At 34.5% G+C, this 20,274-nt stretch overlaps 1 protein-coding gene across 1 annotated transcript; it reads left to right on the top strand.

The window, feature by feature from the left end:
- The first annotated feature begins 15,387 nt into the window (after positions 1 to 15,387).
- On the top strand, positions 15,388 to 17,016 carry LOC126887152 (uncharacterized). Its single transcript, XM_050654514.1, has one exon. The coding sequence runs from the start codon at positions 15,543 to 15,545 to the stop codon at positions 16,344 to 16,346; it is 804 nt and encodes a 267-aa protein (XP_050510471.1). The 5' UTR covers positions 15,388 to 15,542; the 3' UTR covers positions 16,347 to 17,016.
- Positions 17,017 to 20,274: the final 3,258 nt, after the last annotated feature.

Here is a 20,274-nt window from a genome sequence, read left to right as displayed (position 1 = left end):
TAAATTGGTATTGTTTTAAAAGGGAACTGTGAAAAACAATTTAAAAAAACGTACTATTTCAGACATAGGAACATATTTCAGAAAGGTACTGAAGGAAAGTGTAGGTACTTATTTGTTGCAAAAGAGTATCAGCTCATTGATTATCATACTATTCTTTTTCTCATGATCATCTTTCAGTGCGTCACAGTTTTTCGATTTCTTTCTAACGCATTAAATTGTATGTGACAGAAAAAAGGCACGTCCGTGATTACAGACATTTACAACATTTATCTAGTTGTCGATAGATGGCGCCATAATAAAAAATAATTTTTTTTAATTAGATAATAATATTACAAATATAATCTGTATAATTTATAAGACTATACAAATCAAAGAACATACCATTTTATAAATGCAAGAAACACATTTGATTTGTTTTTATTCCAAATTGAAAATAAAATGTGACAACTGTCAGATTTAACTAAAATGTCATGTTAGGATAAATGTCATAAATGTGTATTATCACAGACTTACCCTTTTTCCTATCATTTGTTACGCACTGAAAAATGCTCATGAAAAGGACAATAGCTGAAAGTATTGATAAGTACTTGAAAAATATAAGTGAATGAATCAGAGAGGAAAGAGAAAACGAGGTAGACCGGGAACAAATTGGAGCAAACGAATAGATAAAATCTGAGAGTGAGAGAAAGAAACAGAAGACAACCTATGGAACAACCGGACGAACTGGCGAGTGGAAGTCGGAAATCGGCGGACAACGTTATAAATCGACTGCAACATTTTGCAATAGATAAACTTTTCGATGAATATATTTCCGATTAGTGTTGAGCTTTTCCAGGTTTTAAAAAAAATATAGTTTTTTCGATTGGATTTCTACCAGTGAGTAATACTACCAAGTCTACATCTTCACCTACAATAATAGTTGTATTTGTTAAATTGAATTGCTCTATGGCTGTTTCAATTATCATTACGTCAGCATCATTATTAGCTTGTTTTTCCGATATATTTTCAGCAATTAACCTTTCTTTCAGCATTGAAATGAACCGAGATTTGTTGTAAGTAGGTATTTGCAAGAAATTTCTGTTGAGTGGTAGATACTGGCATATATTGATCAAATAAAATATTAGAAGATGAAGATGTTGCTGAAGTTCTACGACGTTGTTCTGCAGCTTTAATATTTCTCGTAAACTCATTATAGCCATCAAATACGACAGTAACTCTGGGACCAAAATGACGCCGTACATATCAATTTACTATTTTTGTTGAGATTAAGCCGTAAAATTCAAATAATTCTTATTATTTTCGCGTTACATTAACTTTGTAAAGATTTTTTTGTTGGCACTGTAATATAATACAGCTTATACAGTGCATCCCTCGGTAGAACTCAAGCTGTATAGTAGAAACATTATCATATTTATAATCTTATATTATTATGTGTAATATAAGTTAAGTTGACCGATAGAATATTATGTTTACTTGTATTACAGCTTCTTAACCAAGAGGAGTGATTCAAATTTACCGCGCCGTAATGCTTGTTTCTAATTGGTCCAACCACAGGCAAGTTTACTCCCACTTACTCCACTGTTATTTAATTTTGACACTAATGACATTTACCAAATTTTGGCACTTCTGTCATTTTATAGGTTAATTAAGTATATCGGCGATTTTTTGTGTTTTCTGCATTATTCCTTAAATTTTTAGATTTTTAGTCTACTTTTATATAAAAACAGTTGTTTTTAGAACTCTTTAGCGATGTGTTAGTATAATATTTATAATATGTATTAGTCGGAGAGATAGAAGCGGATTTTGTGCGTGATAAGTAATATGGAAAAACTATACGGGGATATGTTGAATTAGTTGTGTACATGACTTTCACCAACGGCCGGAAACCAGAGTTGGGGCCGAGGGTAGTTATAAGGGGTCAAAGTCGCGGATTTTATTATTTTTTTTATGACGCTCATGATCGAGATAGTGCACCAAAATTTGGAAATAAGTAGGTCATGACGTAACTAAGTAAAATATCTAGGGGCGGAACGCTGCATGGCCGACAAAGGGGTGGGGGTAGGGGTGAATATAAAAAATATAAAGGGTTTTTTGCGACGTTCTTGATTGAGATAGTGGACCAAAATTTGGGAACAAGTAGATCATGACATTACTAAGTAAAATCCCGAGAGCCGGAAACCAGAGTTGGGGATGAGGGTAGTTATAAGGGGTCAAAGTCGCTGTTTTTATTATTTTTTTTTGTGACGCTCATGATCGAGAGAGTGCACCAAAATTTGGGAATAAGTAGGTCATGACGTAACTAAGTAAAATCTCCAGGGGTGGCACTCTATGTGGCCGACAAAGGGGTGGGGCAGGGGTGAATACAAAAAATATAAGGGGTTTTTTGCGACGTTGGTGATTGACAGAGTGCACCAAAATTTGGGAATAAGTAGACCATGATATAACTAAGTAAAATCCTCAGAGCCGGAAACCAGAGTTGGGGATGAGGGTAGTTATAAGGGGTCAAAGTCGCCGTTTTTATTATTTTTTTTGTGACGCTCATGATCGAGATAGTGCACCAAAATTTGGGAATAAGTAGGTCATGAGGTAACTAAGTACAATCTCCAGGGGTGGAACGCTGCGTGGCCGATAAAGGGGTGGGGGTAGGTGTGAATATAAAAAATATAAGGGGTTTTTTGCGACGTGCTAGATTGAGATAGTGCACCAAAATTTGGGAATAAGTAGACCATGACTTAGCTAAGTAAAATCCCCAGAGCCGGAAACCAGAGTTGGGGATGAGGGTAGTTTTAAGGGATCAAAGTCGCAGTGTGTATTATTTTTTTTTGTGACCCGGCACAACATTTGTCCCCCACGCAGCGTTCCGCTCCTGGAGATTTTATTTAGTAATGTCATGATCTACTTATTCCCAAATTTTGGTGCACTATCTCGATCACGAACGGCAAAAAAACCCCCATATATTTTTATACTCACCCCTGCCCACCACCCCTTTGTACCCCAAGCAGCGTTCCGCCCCTGAAGATTTTACTTAGTTACGTCATAACCTACTTACTCCCAAATTTTGGTGCACTATCTCCATCATGAGCGCCACAAAAAAAAAATAATAAAAACCGCGACTTTTACCCCTTATAACTACCCTCGTCCGCCACTCTGGTTTCCGCCTCTGGGGATATTACTTAGTTATGTCATGGTCTACTTATTTCCAAGTTTTGGTGCACTATCTCAATCACGAACGTCGCAAAAACCCCTTACATTTTTTTTATATGCACCCCTGCCCCACCTCCTTGTCGACCACGCAGCGTTCCACTCGTGGAGATTTTACTTAGTTACGTCATGACCTACTTATTCCCAAATTTTGGCGCGCTATCTCTATCATGAGCGTCACAAAAAAAAATAATAAAAAACGGAACTTTGACCCCTTATAACTACCTTCCTTCCCCACTCTGGTTTCCGGCTCTGGGGATTTTAATTATTTACGTCATGGACTACTTATACCCAAATTTTGGTGCACGGTCTCAATCACGAACGTCGCAAAAAACCCGTTATATTTTTTATATTCAGCCCTACCCCCACCCCTTTGTCGGCCACGCAGCGTTGAGCCCCTAGAGATTTTACTTAGGTACGTCATGACCTACTTATTCCCAAATTTTTTGTGCACTATCTCGATCATGACCGTCATAAAAAAAATAATAAAATCCGCGACTTTGACCCCTTATAACTACCCTCGGCCCCAACTTTGGTTTCCAGCCGTTGGTGAAAGTCATGTACACAACTAATTCAACATATCCCCGTATAGTTTTTCCATATTACTTATCACGCACAAAATCCGCTCCCAGCTCTTAGACTATATGGATTATCATCGAAAGCTAATATGATCAACGAAAAAAGAAGATGAATTTGGTGACTTTTCTAGTAACTTTCTTGGGTGTGAATTTGTCTTTTTAGTTTACTCCTCTTGGTTAAAAAATTAACTATAGTCAAAAGTCCGTACCCCCCCTCGTATATTTTGAAAGGTTATACCTATAATAGTGAAATTTGGAGAGAGGAAATAAGCGGACTTAAGCTTCTTAACTAGTCGTCACAGGTGACGTAATTATGACAGATGACTTTACAGCGCCACTGTGACAGATATTTTTTAATGGGACCTTATGGCAAGTGATAACTCGTTTGAAAGGTATTGAAAATACCTATTCAGTCATACTAATATTGTTTGAGTTTAAGCTAATTTTGATAAATAAATTAAATAAATATAAAATTGTAGTTTCGCATTTAATTAATAAAAATTCAAAATTTCACATATGATTACTTGTCAAAAAGGTTGACGTTGACGTAAAACCTACTAGTAAATTGAAAAACGTCAACTTTTTGAAAAAAAACCATAGGCGGACCTTTGAATTTTTATTAATTAAATGCGAAACTTCAATATTATATTTATTTAATTTATTCATCAAAATCAAAATCAACTAAAACTCAAAAAAATTGGTATGACTGAATAGGTATTTTGAATACCTTTCAAACGAGGTATCACTTGCCGTAAGGTGCCATTTAAAATTATCGGTCACAGCGGCTCTGTAATGTCATCTGTCACTATTACGTCACCTGTCATGACTAGTTAAGAAGCTTACGTCCGTTTATTTCCTCCCTCTAAATTTCACTATTATGGGTATAACCGTTCAAAAGTTACGAGGGGGGTACGGACTTTTGACTAGCACTGTATATATATATCCTGGTGTACTAATACATAATACAGGGTGTAACAAAAATACAGGTCATAAATTAAACCACATATTCTGGGACCAAAAATAGTTCGAATGAACCTAACTTACCTTAGTACAAATATGCACACAAAAGAAGTTACAGCCCTTTGAAGTTACAAAATGAAAATCGATTTTTTTGAATATATCGAAAACTATTAGAGGTTTTTTGTTGAAAATGGACATGTAGCATTCTTATGGAAAGAACATCTTAAAGAAAAATTATAGTGAAATTTGTGCAACCCATAAAAATTTTATGGGGGTTTTGTTCCCTTAAACCCCCAAACTTTTGTGTCCGTTCCAAATAAATTATTATTGTGGTGCCATTAGTTAAACTCAATATTTTTAAAACTTTTTTGCCTCTTAGTATTTTTTCGATAAGGCAGTTTTTATCGAGTTGCGGCTTCTTTTTTAATATGTTTACATAAAAATTTTATGAGGGTTTTGTTCCTTTAAACCCCCAAATGTTTGTGTACGTTCCAATTAAACTATTACTGCGGTACCATTAGTTAAACACAGTGTTTTTAAAACTTTTTTGCCTCTTTGTATTTTTTTGATAAAGCATCTTTTATCGACATGTGGCTTCTTTTTTAATATGGTTCAAAATATACTTAAAAATGTAAATCATAAATAAATTTTCATATTATTACAAAGTCTCCATAACCGTACTTTGCCATATACAAATATGTGGTGGATTTGACAAATATTCAAATATCTCGATAAAAACTGACTTTTGAAAAAAGTACTAAGAGACAAAAAAGTTTTTAAAAACTTGTGTTTAACTAATGGCTCTACAATAATTATTAAATTGGAACGTACACAAAAGTTTGGGGGGGTTTAAAGGAACAAACCCCCATAAAATTTTTATGGGGTGTCCAAATTTCATTATAATTTGTTCTTAAAATACTACTGCTATACGAATACCACATGTCCATTTTCAAACAAAAATATCTAATACTTTTCGATACATTGGAAAAAACCGATTTTCATTTTGTAAACTCAAAGGGCTGTAACTTTTTTTCCGTGCACATTTGTACTAAGGTAAGTTAGGTTCAATCGAACTATTTTTGGTCCCAGAATATGCGATTAAATTTATGACCTGTATTTTTGTTACACCCTGTATAATGACGATTAGAAGTCTTTCAACTCTTTGAATCGTTGTATCTCAAAAACAGTGGCTCTTAGGAAAAAAACTATTAACATATTTTTTATAGATAATTATCTAACTTACATTTTCTGTTAGAACTAATTTTACGATAAAACTTACCGTTTCGCCGAAAATCGCTAAAAACCATATTTGGTGACCTTTGACCCCGCGTAAATTTTTTAGCACGGGTCAGATTTATGAGGACTTTTTAGATTTCATTTATGATGGTATTTTGAACAATCCTGCCAATTTTCAGCTTGATGGTAATTATTGTACTCTCACTTCTATTTTTGAGTCAACTAGACCGGTCTATGAAAGGCCAACCTGAGATGTTATTTCCATTTCAATTTGGATATCAAACCCATTTTGTAAGTGTTTTTTCCGTACTTGTATTTATTATTTTAATTTCAAAAATTTTGTGAAAACTTGACAATACCTATTTACAGCAACAGTTGCTTACCAAGTAATTCAAACAAATATAGAACAATCGGTGAAGCATACACGATTTTAAGACTGGTTTGACGTGCTATTCTGGGAATGCGAGTGGGTATTTTCCGATCGGTTTTCCAATATGCTACGGATGATATTTATTTCCTAATAATTTTAGATCACATGTCTACGAGGAGAATCCAACAATTTGTTGACCCTAATAACGTCACCAAAACATCCGCTTTGATCGACTATTAGAGTTGAACCAAAGTGTGTAAAAAGGTTGTATTGTCGCTAAAATAGTTATCTACCTGTTTTGTCTTTCTAGTAAGTATCTATTGTTTTTGAAATTATTTGGATATCTCATCTCTTATTTTCCTTATGTATCTTTTACTTGTAGTGCCTATCTGTTTCGGATGTTGGAGAACATGTTATTTGAATGTCCTGTACTTTGTCCAGTACCTACTGCCACTCTGAAAGGATTTTTGGTTGCATAGGCGTAACCAGGGGGGTTTTGGGGGTTATAACCCCCTCCTCATTGGGATGTACTTTGAGCTCTATACGCTTAACACCATAGCCATCAGAGACCTTCCAGTAGTTGTAACCCCCTTCAGGTAGTTGTAACCCTCCCCTTAGCATCATCCTGGTTACGCCTATGTGTGGTTGTAGTGTTAAACCACGTGCGTAGATTTTTCCAGACGTAGTTGAGGGATTGCGTATTTTTCCCTCTCAGGTCAGGGTATGGTCCAGGTATTTAATTTTTCTTGCCTTGTTCAAGTTGAACAATTATCTCTCATCTCTTCCTCGCTTCTCACCTTATATGTCCATAGTATGCGGAACATTCTTCCCAAGGAGCAAGGTTCACATTTCGAAGGCCTCCAACATATTAGTGGAAGATATTTTCAACGTCCATGTCTCCATGCCGTATAACAATGTGGAGATCTCCATACAGAGCACTTAACCATTCTGTAATGGAGATTGGGGTTACAAAGTATCGGTTTAAATTTAATAAAAGCGTGCCTTGCTTGTTGGGTACGGCATTTTATTTTTTGTTGAGGTTGAGGATCCCATTGGTTATTCACCATAATTCCCAAGTATTTGAATGTTTTCACTTGCTCGATTGGAGCATTATCTACTTACAGTTGTACTCTTAAAAGTGCGCCCTTTCTTATTGCCATGCATTTAGTTTTTCCAGCATTTATTTTCAAGCCATATATCTGCGTTTTTGTATTTTATTTAGCATCAGTTGCATATTTTATCATGTTCGTTATCTGTAATTATCGCGGTGTCGTCGGCGTAACGAATATTATTTATCGGGTACTCGTTGACCTTTATACCACAGTCAGGGTCTTCAAGTGTCTCTGCAAAAACATTCTCCACATAGAGGTTGAACAGCACAGTAGACAAAATACACCCCTCTTAAAATTTCAAATTCCTGTGTGTTCGTTGATTTGTTCAGCCTCACTAGTGCTTCTTTCACAATAGAGATTCTGGATAACTTTTATATTTCTTATCATCTCAATATTATATTAGCATTGTGTAGCATTTTTATCATTGCATCGTGTTGTACGGTGTCAATGAAGAAGGCTACTAACAATTTTTAGGAAATCAGAAATAAGACAACAAGAACAAAACTAAACTCAGAATAGATATAACAGCATAGTAAATCCGATAATGACATAAGGGGCGAAAACATTAAATTGTTCAACAGAAACATGAATCAATAATAAACGCGACCGAGATGAAATACATGAGAAGAATAACTGGAGTCTGGAGTTACGAAGTTTGAAAGATTGAGAAATGAAGATATATAATATAAGAAGATAGCTGTATAATATAAGATAGCTGTAGCAAGAACCGATAATGAGGAAGATCGAAAACAAGCAATTGAACTGGTTTGGCCACATTAAAACGAATGGAGCAAAAGAGACTAAAAGAGAAAGTCCATGAACCCAAAATTGGACCAAAAGAAAAAAGGGACGCCGAGGAAGACATGGATGGGCCAGATCCATGATATACCTAGATGGAGGAGATACATGAATATAAGAGGTATGAAGAATCTGGCCACCAATAGAAGGCCATGGATGAAAGGGATAAGAGGCAGAACCCTACATCCGACGCCCTGAAGGGCATTAAGGATTATGAAAAAGAAGAAGGAGTATTTACACCATTACACCTTAAATAGGAAGTATAAACAGAGTATAAAATAGTTCCAGTGAACTAAAATTAAAGTAAATAATTTTAAAAAATTACATAATTTCACATTTTTGGTACTAAATATACTGGAAATCACCAGGAAAGTCCGTGTATTTACCTAATAAAATCAATTTACCATCTTAGGTCATTCGAAATTATATATTTGCATTGTTATCTCTAGTATGAATCACCAATAACGCATATGGTGGTAATGAATCCGAAAAAACTCAAATACCCATCGGTATACAATAAATACTTGGCTAATACGATTAAGTAAGTAGGCAGATATCAGACAAAGAAATCTCGTTGCTTGCGTACACACAAGATGTATTTTTTTGACGTAGACTTCCGCTACTATTGAGCGCTATTGTAACCGTTAATAAAGGTTAAAATAAAGCGAGTATGTAAAGATAATGAGCTCAAAGAGTGTAACTAGTATCGCTCACCGCGCGATTGGATAGTAGCGTCTAGAAGGCGTTGGTCACAATAGTGATAGCGGCGTTGCCAGGTTTAATGCTCGAGAAATTTCTCGGGTGAAATTTTACACAACAAAACAATTGTTTAATGTATTTGAACATAATATGTAAATGAAAACACACAATGTATAGCATTGAAACCAGAGGAATAAAGCAAAAAATCAAAACAAGTTATAAAACAATGTTTCTAAACGAAACTTGAAAAAAGATGAAAAATTTAAATAATCATGCTCACTGATCTTACTAAAGTTGCAACTAAGAATCAAGTTCCTAAAATGTTATAAGTATCCTGTATTACTATATGGATGTAAAACCTAGATCACGAAGATTAATATAATGAACAAATTAGAATCCTTCGAGGTGTGGTCATATCGTAGAATGCTCAGATTATCTTGGGTTCAACACATTTCAAACAAAGAAGTCTTAAACAAAATAGGTCAAGGCGAATCTGACTTGATGAAGATCATAAAAAAATTGACTATCTGGGGGCATATAATGAGAGGTATAGTCGATTCGCCAATCTGAGACACAACTGTCTACACTACAATCAAAATTAAAATGTACTACATATATAGAAATAAACAACCCAAGACACGTTGAACGTTCGAGGAGCACTCCCAAATCATGATTTGGGAGTGCTCCTCGTTCTTGTTTATTTCTAGTGCATCTTTATTGTGATTGTAGTGTAGACAGTTGTGTCTCAGATTAGCGAATCGACTGTAGCAGATACTTAATACTGCAGTTAATACTCAACGGAAAGATCGAGGGAAAAAGAGGAATTGGTCGGAAGAAATATTCATGGCTCCGAAACCTTCGTCAATGGACTGGCTTATCAGCAGATGAATTTAATCCTGCCTTTTTCTATCTGTTACTATCGGATGAGGCGTAAATACAAATAGAAACCTGGCGTAGTCGACATGACATGTCATCTTTGAACATGAGCCTCCTCTTTTCCTCCATCATTCCCTGTCCTGGACTATTAGCATCCATGTCGGTCCAGCATGTTGTTTTATGTGATCTGATCATCTACGTTAAGCTTATAAGGGTCAGAATATGGAGGAAAGCTGATAGGAATCGACGGGAATGGCGATTTCTCTACAAGCAGGCCAAGATCTACTAAGGATCGTCAAACCAATTATTATAATAACGATGATGATCATCTACGATATTATCTCCCTTTTTGTCGTTTATACTTACATAATTTGTACTTACACGGTGTAGATAGCCTTTTTGCTTTGCTACCTACATTGAGAGCGTTAAAATGTTCTTTATTTCAAGCCTTACTTCAAAGGAGTTGGGATGGCTTTATCTCCAGTAGGGATGGTTCTTGCAGTCTGATGAATGGATGAGATCACAGCATACACCAAAAAAATGAGGGGTACAGAATCAAAACCTACTTTCTTCAAAATTTTCGTTTGTCACAAATCGCTAAAAACTTGTAAAAACAAACCATTACAGTTATCACACGGATTTTAGTTTCATATTATAGAGTTTTACCATAGAAATTGATATTACATAATGAGTAAAATCCAACTATCGTCAATAATTATTAAATAACTGGCATTTTTGTTTGGAGAAAGCGAGTTTTGAAGCAAACTTCTGGAGAAAGCAAGTTTTGAAACAAACTCGTTAGGATAAAGCAAGTTTTGAAACAATTCCCTTTTTTGGAGAAAGAATTTTACAACTTTTGTTTTTTGCCGATTAGGCCGATTTGCCGATAGAATAAATGTAATTAGCTTGATAGTGGTACAACAGATCTTATCGGTTGCGGTTCTTGGAAAATCATGCCTATGATCTTCTTTTAATATTTTTTCTTCTTAGTTTTGTCCATTCATTTTGCATAGGTGTTCTCTTCCTTGCCTTTTTACCAGGTCCTACAAGAGTCACTTGAACATCCATTACGAATAGAAGAAAAATATTCCTGTAATACTACTTATTTTAAAAGAAAAAAAACTATGCAAATAGTTAGTTTTAAAAGTTGATAGCTAATAAAAGTAGTAAACAAACACTGACGTTGCATCAGATAAATAGAGTGATTAAATCTGTGTGAGTCTCCTCCACTCACTTAACACGCCTCCTATTAGTCAGTTGGAAAAAGACTGTTTTCACACAGAACTGTCACAGGAGAAAGACGGGTTTGTTTCAAAAGCCTTTTTTAACATTGAATTCATATTGGATAAAGCTAATTTTGAGTCAAACTAGTTCTGAATTCGTGTAGGGTTCAACAAACAGATTCAGAAAATATAAACAACTCAATTTCGGCCATAGATGGAGAAAGCGAGTTTTTATCCTATACCCTTCAAATAATACACTTGTTTATTTACGATTTTTATAATTAAAGTTTAAACGAGAGGCTCAACATAGCCGTTTGTACAATCAAAGAATCAAATACACCCTTTATTTCGTGAGAATGTGTGAAAATATACAGATTAGTGAAAAATTCGTTTTTATGTGAATTTTCTATCGCGGATCACGAGGTATGATCTACGCTCATCTGAGTACTTATTACTACTGCGTTGTAGGGGAGCAAAGTATGCTAAATGTGCAGTCACTCGAGCGCTTTGGGGACCTATTGGGTTGTGATTATTAGGTCCTAAAACCAAAAAAAGTTAAGTAAAATTTTCCATTTTAGTGGGGACTTTAACATTTTTTAATTTAATTTTCCATTTCCAACAATCGTTTTTTCCGATTATAGGGCCATCTATCCATCATTCGAAAAATGTTTCGAATAAAAGTTGCTTATTTTTACGCAAAGAATCCAAATCTGCAATACAAAATGGGGGCTCCCATTTAAGATTTTAAAGTAACCCCCCACCCCACCCATCCGTAGGGAGTCATGTTTGGTACCATTCGATAGATTTTTCAAAAATATTGAATAAGTGTATTTTGCAGTTTTTCGATCTGATGTTTATTTTGCGAAATATCGCGGGATTTATATTTAAAATTTTAAATTTACCCCCCACCCCTCTCCGTGGGGGTCATGTTTGGTATCTTTCGATAGATTCTTGAAAAATATTGAACACGTAGTTTTTAGTTTTTTGATCTGACGTTCATTTCGTGAAATATTCGCTTTTTTTTGTGAAACTTTTTGACTCGCCCATTTCCGTACACGGTCAAATCGTCAGATTTTTGAAATATACACTCTTTTGCATGTACTTAACTTACCTTTTGATATCTTAATCTGACAATTTCGAGTATTTTTAAGGATATATTTTTTTTGGGCCCCCCTGAACGAACTCCCCTGTGTTAAGAGCCAATATATGGTAGAGGTACATCTGCAGGGTACCACGTTTCTCCCCATATGATAATCTAACGCGCTCGAGTAACTGCAAAAATCCCCGCTTAGGCTCCCCTACCACAACAGTCGGAGGCGGACGAGGCCGCGAGAACATATCGATTCTACACTAAGAAAAAGTGAATATATAATTAAAAAAAAATAAATATGCTCGTTTCTGGAATACATGGTGTCCAATGTATTTTGTCCCAACTGTCGTCTTTATGTCTCTGGGTATGTCCAGTAAATTGACATTTAAGTTTTGCTGCTTGAGTTTAAACTTATTTTACTTTGCTTTGAAATTTAGCCTTTTAGTCTTTGATGCAAGTCCATATACACGATTTGTATGTGAGAACGTATAACTGAAACTGATTAAAGAGCCTTGTTTTTGGATACTGATACTGAGGATATTATTTATTAATAAGGAAATAAGAGAGTTTACCAAATACTGCTCAAGCTAGTCGTCTTCTTCTTTTTATATTTTCGATTTGATTTTATTTGCCCAGTTTTTTTTATTATGGAACTATGGAAATATGGAACACAATGGAAGTAGAATGCTCAATTACAAAAAAATTATAAAAACAGAGCCGTGCAGTGGTACCTACATAGAATGCCAGAGCACAGGGGGCCAAAAAGAAGATAGAACTGGGGCCCGCCGGGAAAAACACGGTGAGGAAGACGCTATCAGATGGAAACCTTACATAGGAAATGCTATGGTCGATAGAGACCTCAGAGAAGGTGACTGGGAGAATAAAGTGCTGTGGAGGACTAAAACGGCGAACTCACAATGGAAAAAAGCCGAAGAAGAAGAAGAAAGACTACTTCAAACTCCTTTTTTACTGCATCTTTACCACTACACAGAATTGTATGTGTTTTTGTGTCTCGGGTATCTTTTCCCAATTACATATTTTGTTTCCTGTTTTGTTCCAAAAATTTCGAGTGATTTGTCCTATTCAAGTATATGTATTCAGTTATTTGTTCTTATAGCTTTTGTTTTCTAACAGTTCATCTTTAGTTATGTTTTTATTGATTGGATATTTAAATCGATACTTATGTGTTAAGCTTATTACATGTTTTCATAAAAAAATTATATACAATGCAGTGCAAAAAAATCGATCTACTAAAAATTTGGTCATTTTTGATGTTTCGAATTTCCTAAACCTGTTGTCCGATTTAAGTGATTTTTTACCACGTTACAGCCTTATTCATTGACAATATCCCTGTAATAATATTGTTGCTAGACAGTCAAACTATCATTGTATACCGGGTGTACGAATCAAACTGTGTTTTTTTCTCAAAGTTCGCATCACCCTTTGGACTATTCTGGCATTTATAAAATACTGAAATTAAAACCCAGCTATAGCCTCAGGTTTTCTTAACATTTTGTCTTTCGATTCATTCGCTTATGTTGAATAATAAAGAAGTTAGGTACTTTAACAACTGGCCATGTTCGTCATCAGTATAGGGTGTTTATAAAATATTTGCACAAAACTTTAAGGGGTTATTGTACATGAGAAAATAATGACAATTTGCTTTATAATCATATGTCCGCAAAGGCTTCGTTTCCGAGATACGGGATGTTCAATTTTTTTACAAACTGATGATTTACGTATTGCTTTAAAACCGGTTGAGATGTGCAAATTAAATTTGGTGGGTTTTAATACGTAGTAATTGCACATTTTTTGACATAAAATTAAGAATTTAATATTCACCAGTGGCGCGCAAATGGGTATTATGACCGATAATATTACCCGTACGCACGCCAATGGTGAATATAAAATTCTTAATTGTATGTCAAAAAATGTGCAATAACTACGTTTTAAAACCCACCGAATTTGATCTGCTTTGAGCAACTGGTTTTAAAGCAATAAATAAATCGTCAGTTTGTAAAAAAGAAATTGAACATCCCGTATCTCGGAAACGAATCGTTTGCGGACATATGATTATAAAACAAATTGTCATTATTTTCTCATGTAAAATTACCCCTTAAAGTTTGTCGCACTTATTTAGAAACACCCTGTACTGATGACGAACATGGCCAGTTGTTAAAGTACCTAACTTTTTTATTATTCAACATAAGCGAATGAATCGAAATACAAAATATTAAGAAAACCTGAGGCAGTTGGGTTTTAATTTCAGTATTTTATAAAAAATGCTAAAATAGTCCACAGGGTGATGCGAACTTTGAGAAAAAATCACAGTTTGATTCGTACACCCGGTATAAAATGATAGTTTAACTGTCTAGCAACAATATTATTACATCTATACGCTGTGAGCTCGTACGTAGAGGGGATATTTACAAATTCGCGAACGCCAGTAGTGACAAGTTTGTAAACGTTTACCGGAAATTTGACATAAATGTCAAAGTGATTAATTTAAAATTAAAATTAAAAACATTAATTATAAACAATAGTAGTTGGTCAAAGCTGTGGTATATATTTTTACCTTAAATATACTTACGTTTTAAATACTGAATTTAAGTTTTTTTAATGTTCCGTAATATCTAATTATAAATAATCTATTATAATCTTAGCGCCATCTACACGATTATTGTCAAAGTATCCGAAGTAAGAAATTGATACTTTATCAATAGAACGTCAAAATGATTAGAAAAATCTTAAAAAAATCGATTACAATTTAATTACTTTTTTGCGTTGTAAATATTAAGCGATAACAATTAAATAATAAATTTAAAAATTACCAGTAAAAGTTGAATTAGTAACCGCTAGGAGCGATACCAGCGAAGCTCATAGCGTATATTGTCAATGGATAAGGCTATAACGTGGTAAAAAATCACTTAAATCGGACAACAGGTTTAGGAAATTCAAAACATCAAAAATTACCAAATTTTTATTGGATCGATTTTTTGCACCGCAGTGTAGATTTAAAAAGTTATTTAATGGTATTTATATTTACTTATTTAGAAATTTACATGTTTCCTTTTATTAGATTGCAGATTATTTGAAATAGGTAACAAAAGTACAAATAAATTTTAAACGTGGCAACATCCAGAAAAAAATTAAGGCTATGGGCATGTAGAATGTTCCCTGATCGTCCGATCGGATCACCCCGGTACGAATCGGCAAGGACGCGTCTCATTGGTGAACGACACGTTGAAAGTAGGTTGTGACGTCACAGCATGAAGCTATAAGTATATGTAACCGTTTGCTCCTCCGCATTTTAGTGGAAAGTTAGGTAGTGGAAGTAGAACTCAAGTTCTTCGACGCGCAATAATCGACGCAGTGTGTTTGTGTTTTGAACTGTTTACAATGGCAAGTGAGGCTGAAAGGTTAATTGGTATCTCTCTGACCAAAATCGCACAGAGTAGATCACATCGTGGTGGCGTTAGTTTACATAAAAATTTACTTGTTGCTACTGTGTTGCAGAAAGCACGTTATATCTTTATGGAAGAAGCTTATAATATGGTGCACTATCAGTCCGCTGCGCCTGTCATTTCTCGCCCGATTATTGCCCAGGAGGAACTTGTTGGACTTACGGCTGAAGAAGCAGGTTTGGAATCCAGTGCTTCCTCAGAGACCATTCAGGAATCGTCTTCTAGTGATTTTTTACAACCTACTTGTGTTAAGTGCTCCGAAAATCAGGACAAGGAGAATCATCCTCCTTATACCCCCGAGTTAACCTATTTTGACTTAGATAAGAGTTCTAACGTGTTACGGGACCGTGCTAATTCTCAAGTTTCGCACGCCGCTCTAAAGAGGCGGCGTGCTGTTGGTGAATGGGAGACGGAGGAGGCCGTCCAGTCCATTCTTCCCAAAAAGAGCAAACAGGAAGATGACAGTGACGATTCAGTGTTCCTAGACGACGCTACGTTGTTGTCTGATTCAGTTAGCAAAGAAGTCAGTGCAAGTGCAGCAGAAAGACAACAAGAGTCTTCTACCGGTGGTTCTTCAATGGAAATCGACCGCATTACGTCATTAGTGTCCATATTTAGTTTTAGTATGGGAGATGGAAAGCTCAACAGGTCCATGTCTACACCAGATTTGTGTTCTACTCAAGCGAAAGACGCCCCAGACAGTTTACAACAAAGACAGTTTCTAGCCATGACAGTGTAACTAGACTTAAATTATTGTGTTTTTTAGGCAATTTTGAAAACTCGCATCTGTTGTGTTTTAAAAAGAGATCTCCCTAACAACGACTCAATTTTCTTTGCAACTTTAAACATTGTTTTGTTCTTAAAGTAATAACTCCAGTAGCTAGTGACCAAATTGTCAATTATAGACAGAATAATCCAAATTGTTAATCGTTGACTTTTTTTGACTTGTTGACTTTGGCTATAATAGGTAATCTCAGAATAACTGGAGTCTATATTCTGTTTTGTGATATTTAATTTATTTTCAATTGGTAAGTTGTAAAGAAAATTGTGCGAGGTATTTAAAATACCTGACCATTGTGATAGTGAGATGATTGTATTTTTGTAAAAATGACGTGAGACAAGGATGTGACCATGGAAATTTAAAATGTGTCTGTCGAACCATCTGCTGTTTTGAATACATTCCAATTTTATTCGGTACCGGATATACAGAGGTTAAATTTTCTACCTGAGCTCTTTGTGAGGGCGATAGGGCAAGGGATGGGGTGGATTTAAAAAATGTTTTAAATGTCCATGGTTACAGTTGTTTTGTATATAGAGATTTTGTACTCTGTTTTAAGAGTATTTTATTCTTGTACATATTAATATTATATATGGTACCTATATGTTTAAAATAAAACATTTTTATTTAATTGTTGTTATTTATTTATTCTTAATTCATCTCAGAACAAATATGGTTGTATATGTTGTGTATTTATTTATCTATTCATCCAATATTTTCCAAAATTTCTAATTTTTTATGTCATTGTGTAATAGCTATTTCACAATATTAATATCCGCTACATTCAAATCCACTGCAATGAATAATTCACAATATAATTAGTTCATAAAATAAAATCCTTAACTGCTATAATTTTTTTGTCTGAAAGTTTTTCATTAATAATTGTTTATTTGCACATCTTTATAAATTACCTAACTAAATTATTCTTGTAATCTTTGTAATAAGCAAAACCTTTACATTTTTTATGTGTAATGTGATGATTCAGTTGGTCTTATTTGAAAACATTGTCTCGTGTTATCCTTTCGTATCACTATTTCATTTGCCTTATAAATTTGTTTTTTTCTCCTCTACTTTCACATAAAATTCGCCCACCTTTTTTTCATCTACCTTTACATTTTTTATGTGTGATGACTCAACTTGGTCTTATTTCAAAACATTGGCCCTTTTTATCCCTTCGCTTCACTATTTGATTTGACTTATAAATTTATTTTTTTCTCCTCTACTTTCTTTTCACCTACCTTTACCCTTTACATTTTTATGTGTGATGACTCAACTTAGTCTTATTTCAAAACATTGTCTCTTGTTACCCTTTCATATCACTATTTCACCTGCCTTATAAACTTGTTTTTTCTCCTCTACTTTCACATAAAGTTCTGCCACCTTCTTTTCATCTACCTTTACATTTTTTATGTGTGATGACTCAACTTGGTCTTATTTCAAAACATTGTCTCTTGTTACCCTTTCGTATCACTATGTATTTCATTAGCTTTAAAAATTTGTTTTTTTTTTCTCCTCTACTTTCACATAAGTTTTCCCATCTACCTTTACATTGTTTATGTGTGATGTGATGACTCAACTTGGTCTTATAGTCTTATTCAAAACATTGTCTCTTTTTACCCCTTCGCATCACTATTTGATTTGCCTTATAAATTTGTTTTTTTCTCCTCTACAAGAGACAATGTTTTGAAAAGACCAAGTTGAGTCATCACATCACACATAAAAAATGTAAAGTAGATGGGAAAAATTTATGTGAAAGTAGAGGAGAAAAAAACAAATTTTTAAAGCCAATGAAAAACATTGTGATACGAAAGGGTAACAAGAGACAATGTTTTGAAATAAGACCAAGTTGAGTCATCACACATAAAAAATGTGAAGGGTAAAGGTAGAGAAGAAAAAAACAAAGGACATCGCACACATCTTATGGAAAATATAATGTCACTCAAATTCAATAAAATTTATACGAATAGATTCGTTTTAAATTAACGGTCAAATCTTATCATTGCGCCAACTCCATATTTTCAATAAGAGCAGAAATTGATATAAATAAATCTGAAATCAAATGGATACGTACATAAGTTAGAGAGAGAAAAAATATTTTACATTACCCAAATTGTCGGTACTCCATAAATCAGCGGATTAGTTTCACTAATCCGCTTAGGCCCAGCGGGGTTTAAGCTCTTTTGAATAGCACCCAGAGCAATAGTGATTGTAACTGACACTTTTACTGACTAAAAAATTTGATTTCGAAAAAGTTTAATTGCAATTTGCGCCGTAATTAATCATAATTAAGAGTTGGCGCAATGATAAGAATAAGATTTGACCGTTAATTTAAAACGAATCTATTCGTATAAATTTTATTGAATTTGAGTGACATTATATTTTCCATAAGATGTGTGCGATGTCCAAATAAGTCAAATGAAATAGTGATGCGAAGGGGTAAAAGAGACAATGTTTTGAAAAAAAACCAAGTTGAGTCATCACACATAAAAAATTTAAAGGTAGATCGGTAGATGAAACGAAGGTTATGGTCCATAACCTTGTTTTTATCTACCTTTACATTTTTTATGTGTGATGACTCAACTTGGTCTTATTTCAAAACATTGTCTCTTTTTACCCCTTCGCTTCACTATTTGACTTTTTAATTTTAAATAAATTTGTATTTTTCCTCTAACTTCTTTTCATCTACCTTTACATTTGTTATGTGTGATGACTCAACTTGGTCCTATTCATGGATTATTTATACGTCCATGGTCCTATTTCAAAACATTGTCTCTTGTTACCCTTTCATATCACTATTCCATTTGCCTTATAAATTTGTTTTTTTCTATCTACTTTCACATAAAAAAGGTCTAAGGTCTCCCACCTTCTTTTCATCTACCTCTACATTTTTTATGCGTGATGACTCAACTTGGGTCTTATTTCAAAACATTGTCTCTTTTTAACCCCTTCGTATCACTATTTCTTTTGCCTTTTAAATTTGTTATTTTCTCCTCTACTTTCACATAAAGTTCTCCCATCTACCTTCTTTTCATCTATCTTTACATTTTTTATGTACGTTGACTCAACTTAGTTTTATTTCAAAATATTGTCTCTTTTTACCCCATCGCATCACTATTTCATTTGCCTTTTAATTTTTTTTTATTTTCTGCTCTACTTTCACATGAATGGAAACTCGTCGTTTATACCCCGTTTAGGCTTAAGCCTCTTCAGGGTGAAGGATCCTCCTTTTCAGGAGTGTGGGGAGATTGAGTAAGCTTTTGAATGTTAGGTGATGTGTGGAGAGGCAAAGTTGCCAGTGGATGGGGTTAGAAGGTGGTTTTAGCACAGAAGCTGTAGAAGCGAAAGATAGAAGTTGCCGTAGCCCAGTAAAGCAACCAGTCAGTCAAGGAGGTTCCAAATCTGTCACCATAGAGGAACGGCTCTTCTATGGTGACAGATTTGGAACCTCCTTGACTGACTGGTCGCTTTACTTTCACATACAGTTCTCCCATCTACCTTTACATTTTTTATGTGTGATGACTCAGCTTGGTTTTATTTCAAAATATTGTCGCTTTTTACCCGTTCACATCACTATTTCGTTTTGCCTTATACATTTGTTTTTTACTCATATACTTTCACATAAAGTTATCCCATATACCTTCTTTTCATCTAGCTTTGCATTTTTGTGTGATGGCTCGAGTTGGTCTTATTTCAAAAGATCCTCTTGTTACCCTTTCCTATCACTATTTTATTTACCTTAGGTATAAATTTGTTTTTTTTTCTCCTCTACTTTCACATAAAGTTCTCTCACTTTCTTTTTTTTACCTTTACATTTTTTATGTGCGAGGCGAGGAGTCAACTTAATCTTATTTCAAAACCTTGTCTCCTTTTAGCCCTTCGCATCACTATT

Source organism: Diabrotica virgifera, chromosome 6 (genome assembly GCF_917563875.1).
Source record: "Diabrotica virgifera virgifera chromosome 6, PGI_DIABVI_V3a".
Classification (NCBI taxonomy): Eukaryota; Metazoa; Arthropoda; class Insecta; order Coleoptera; family Chrysomelidae; genus Diabrotica; species Diabrotica virgifera.
Note: the sequence above shows the minus strand (reverse complement) of the source record. Positions and strands in the feature narration are given on the sequence as shown.

What these genes read in the sequence shown, in the direction of transcription:
- LOC126887152 (XM_050654514.1), top strand. Translation starts at nt 15,543, where the DNA reads ATGGCAAGTGAGGCTGAAAGGTTAATTGGTATCTCTCTGACCAAAATC.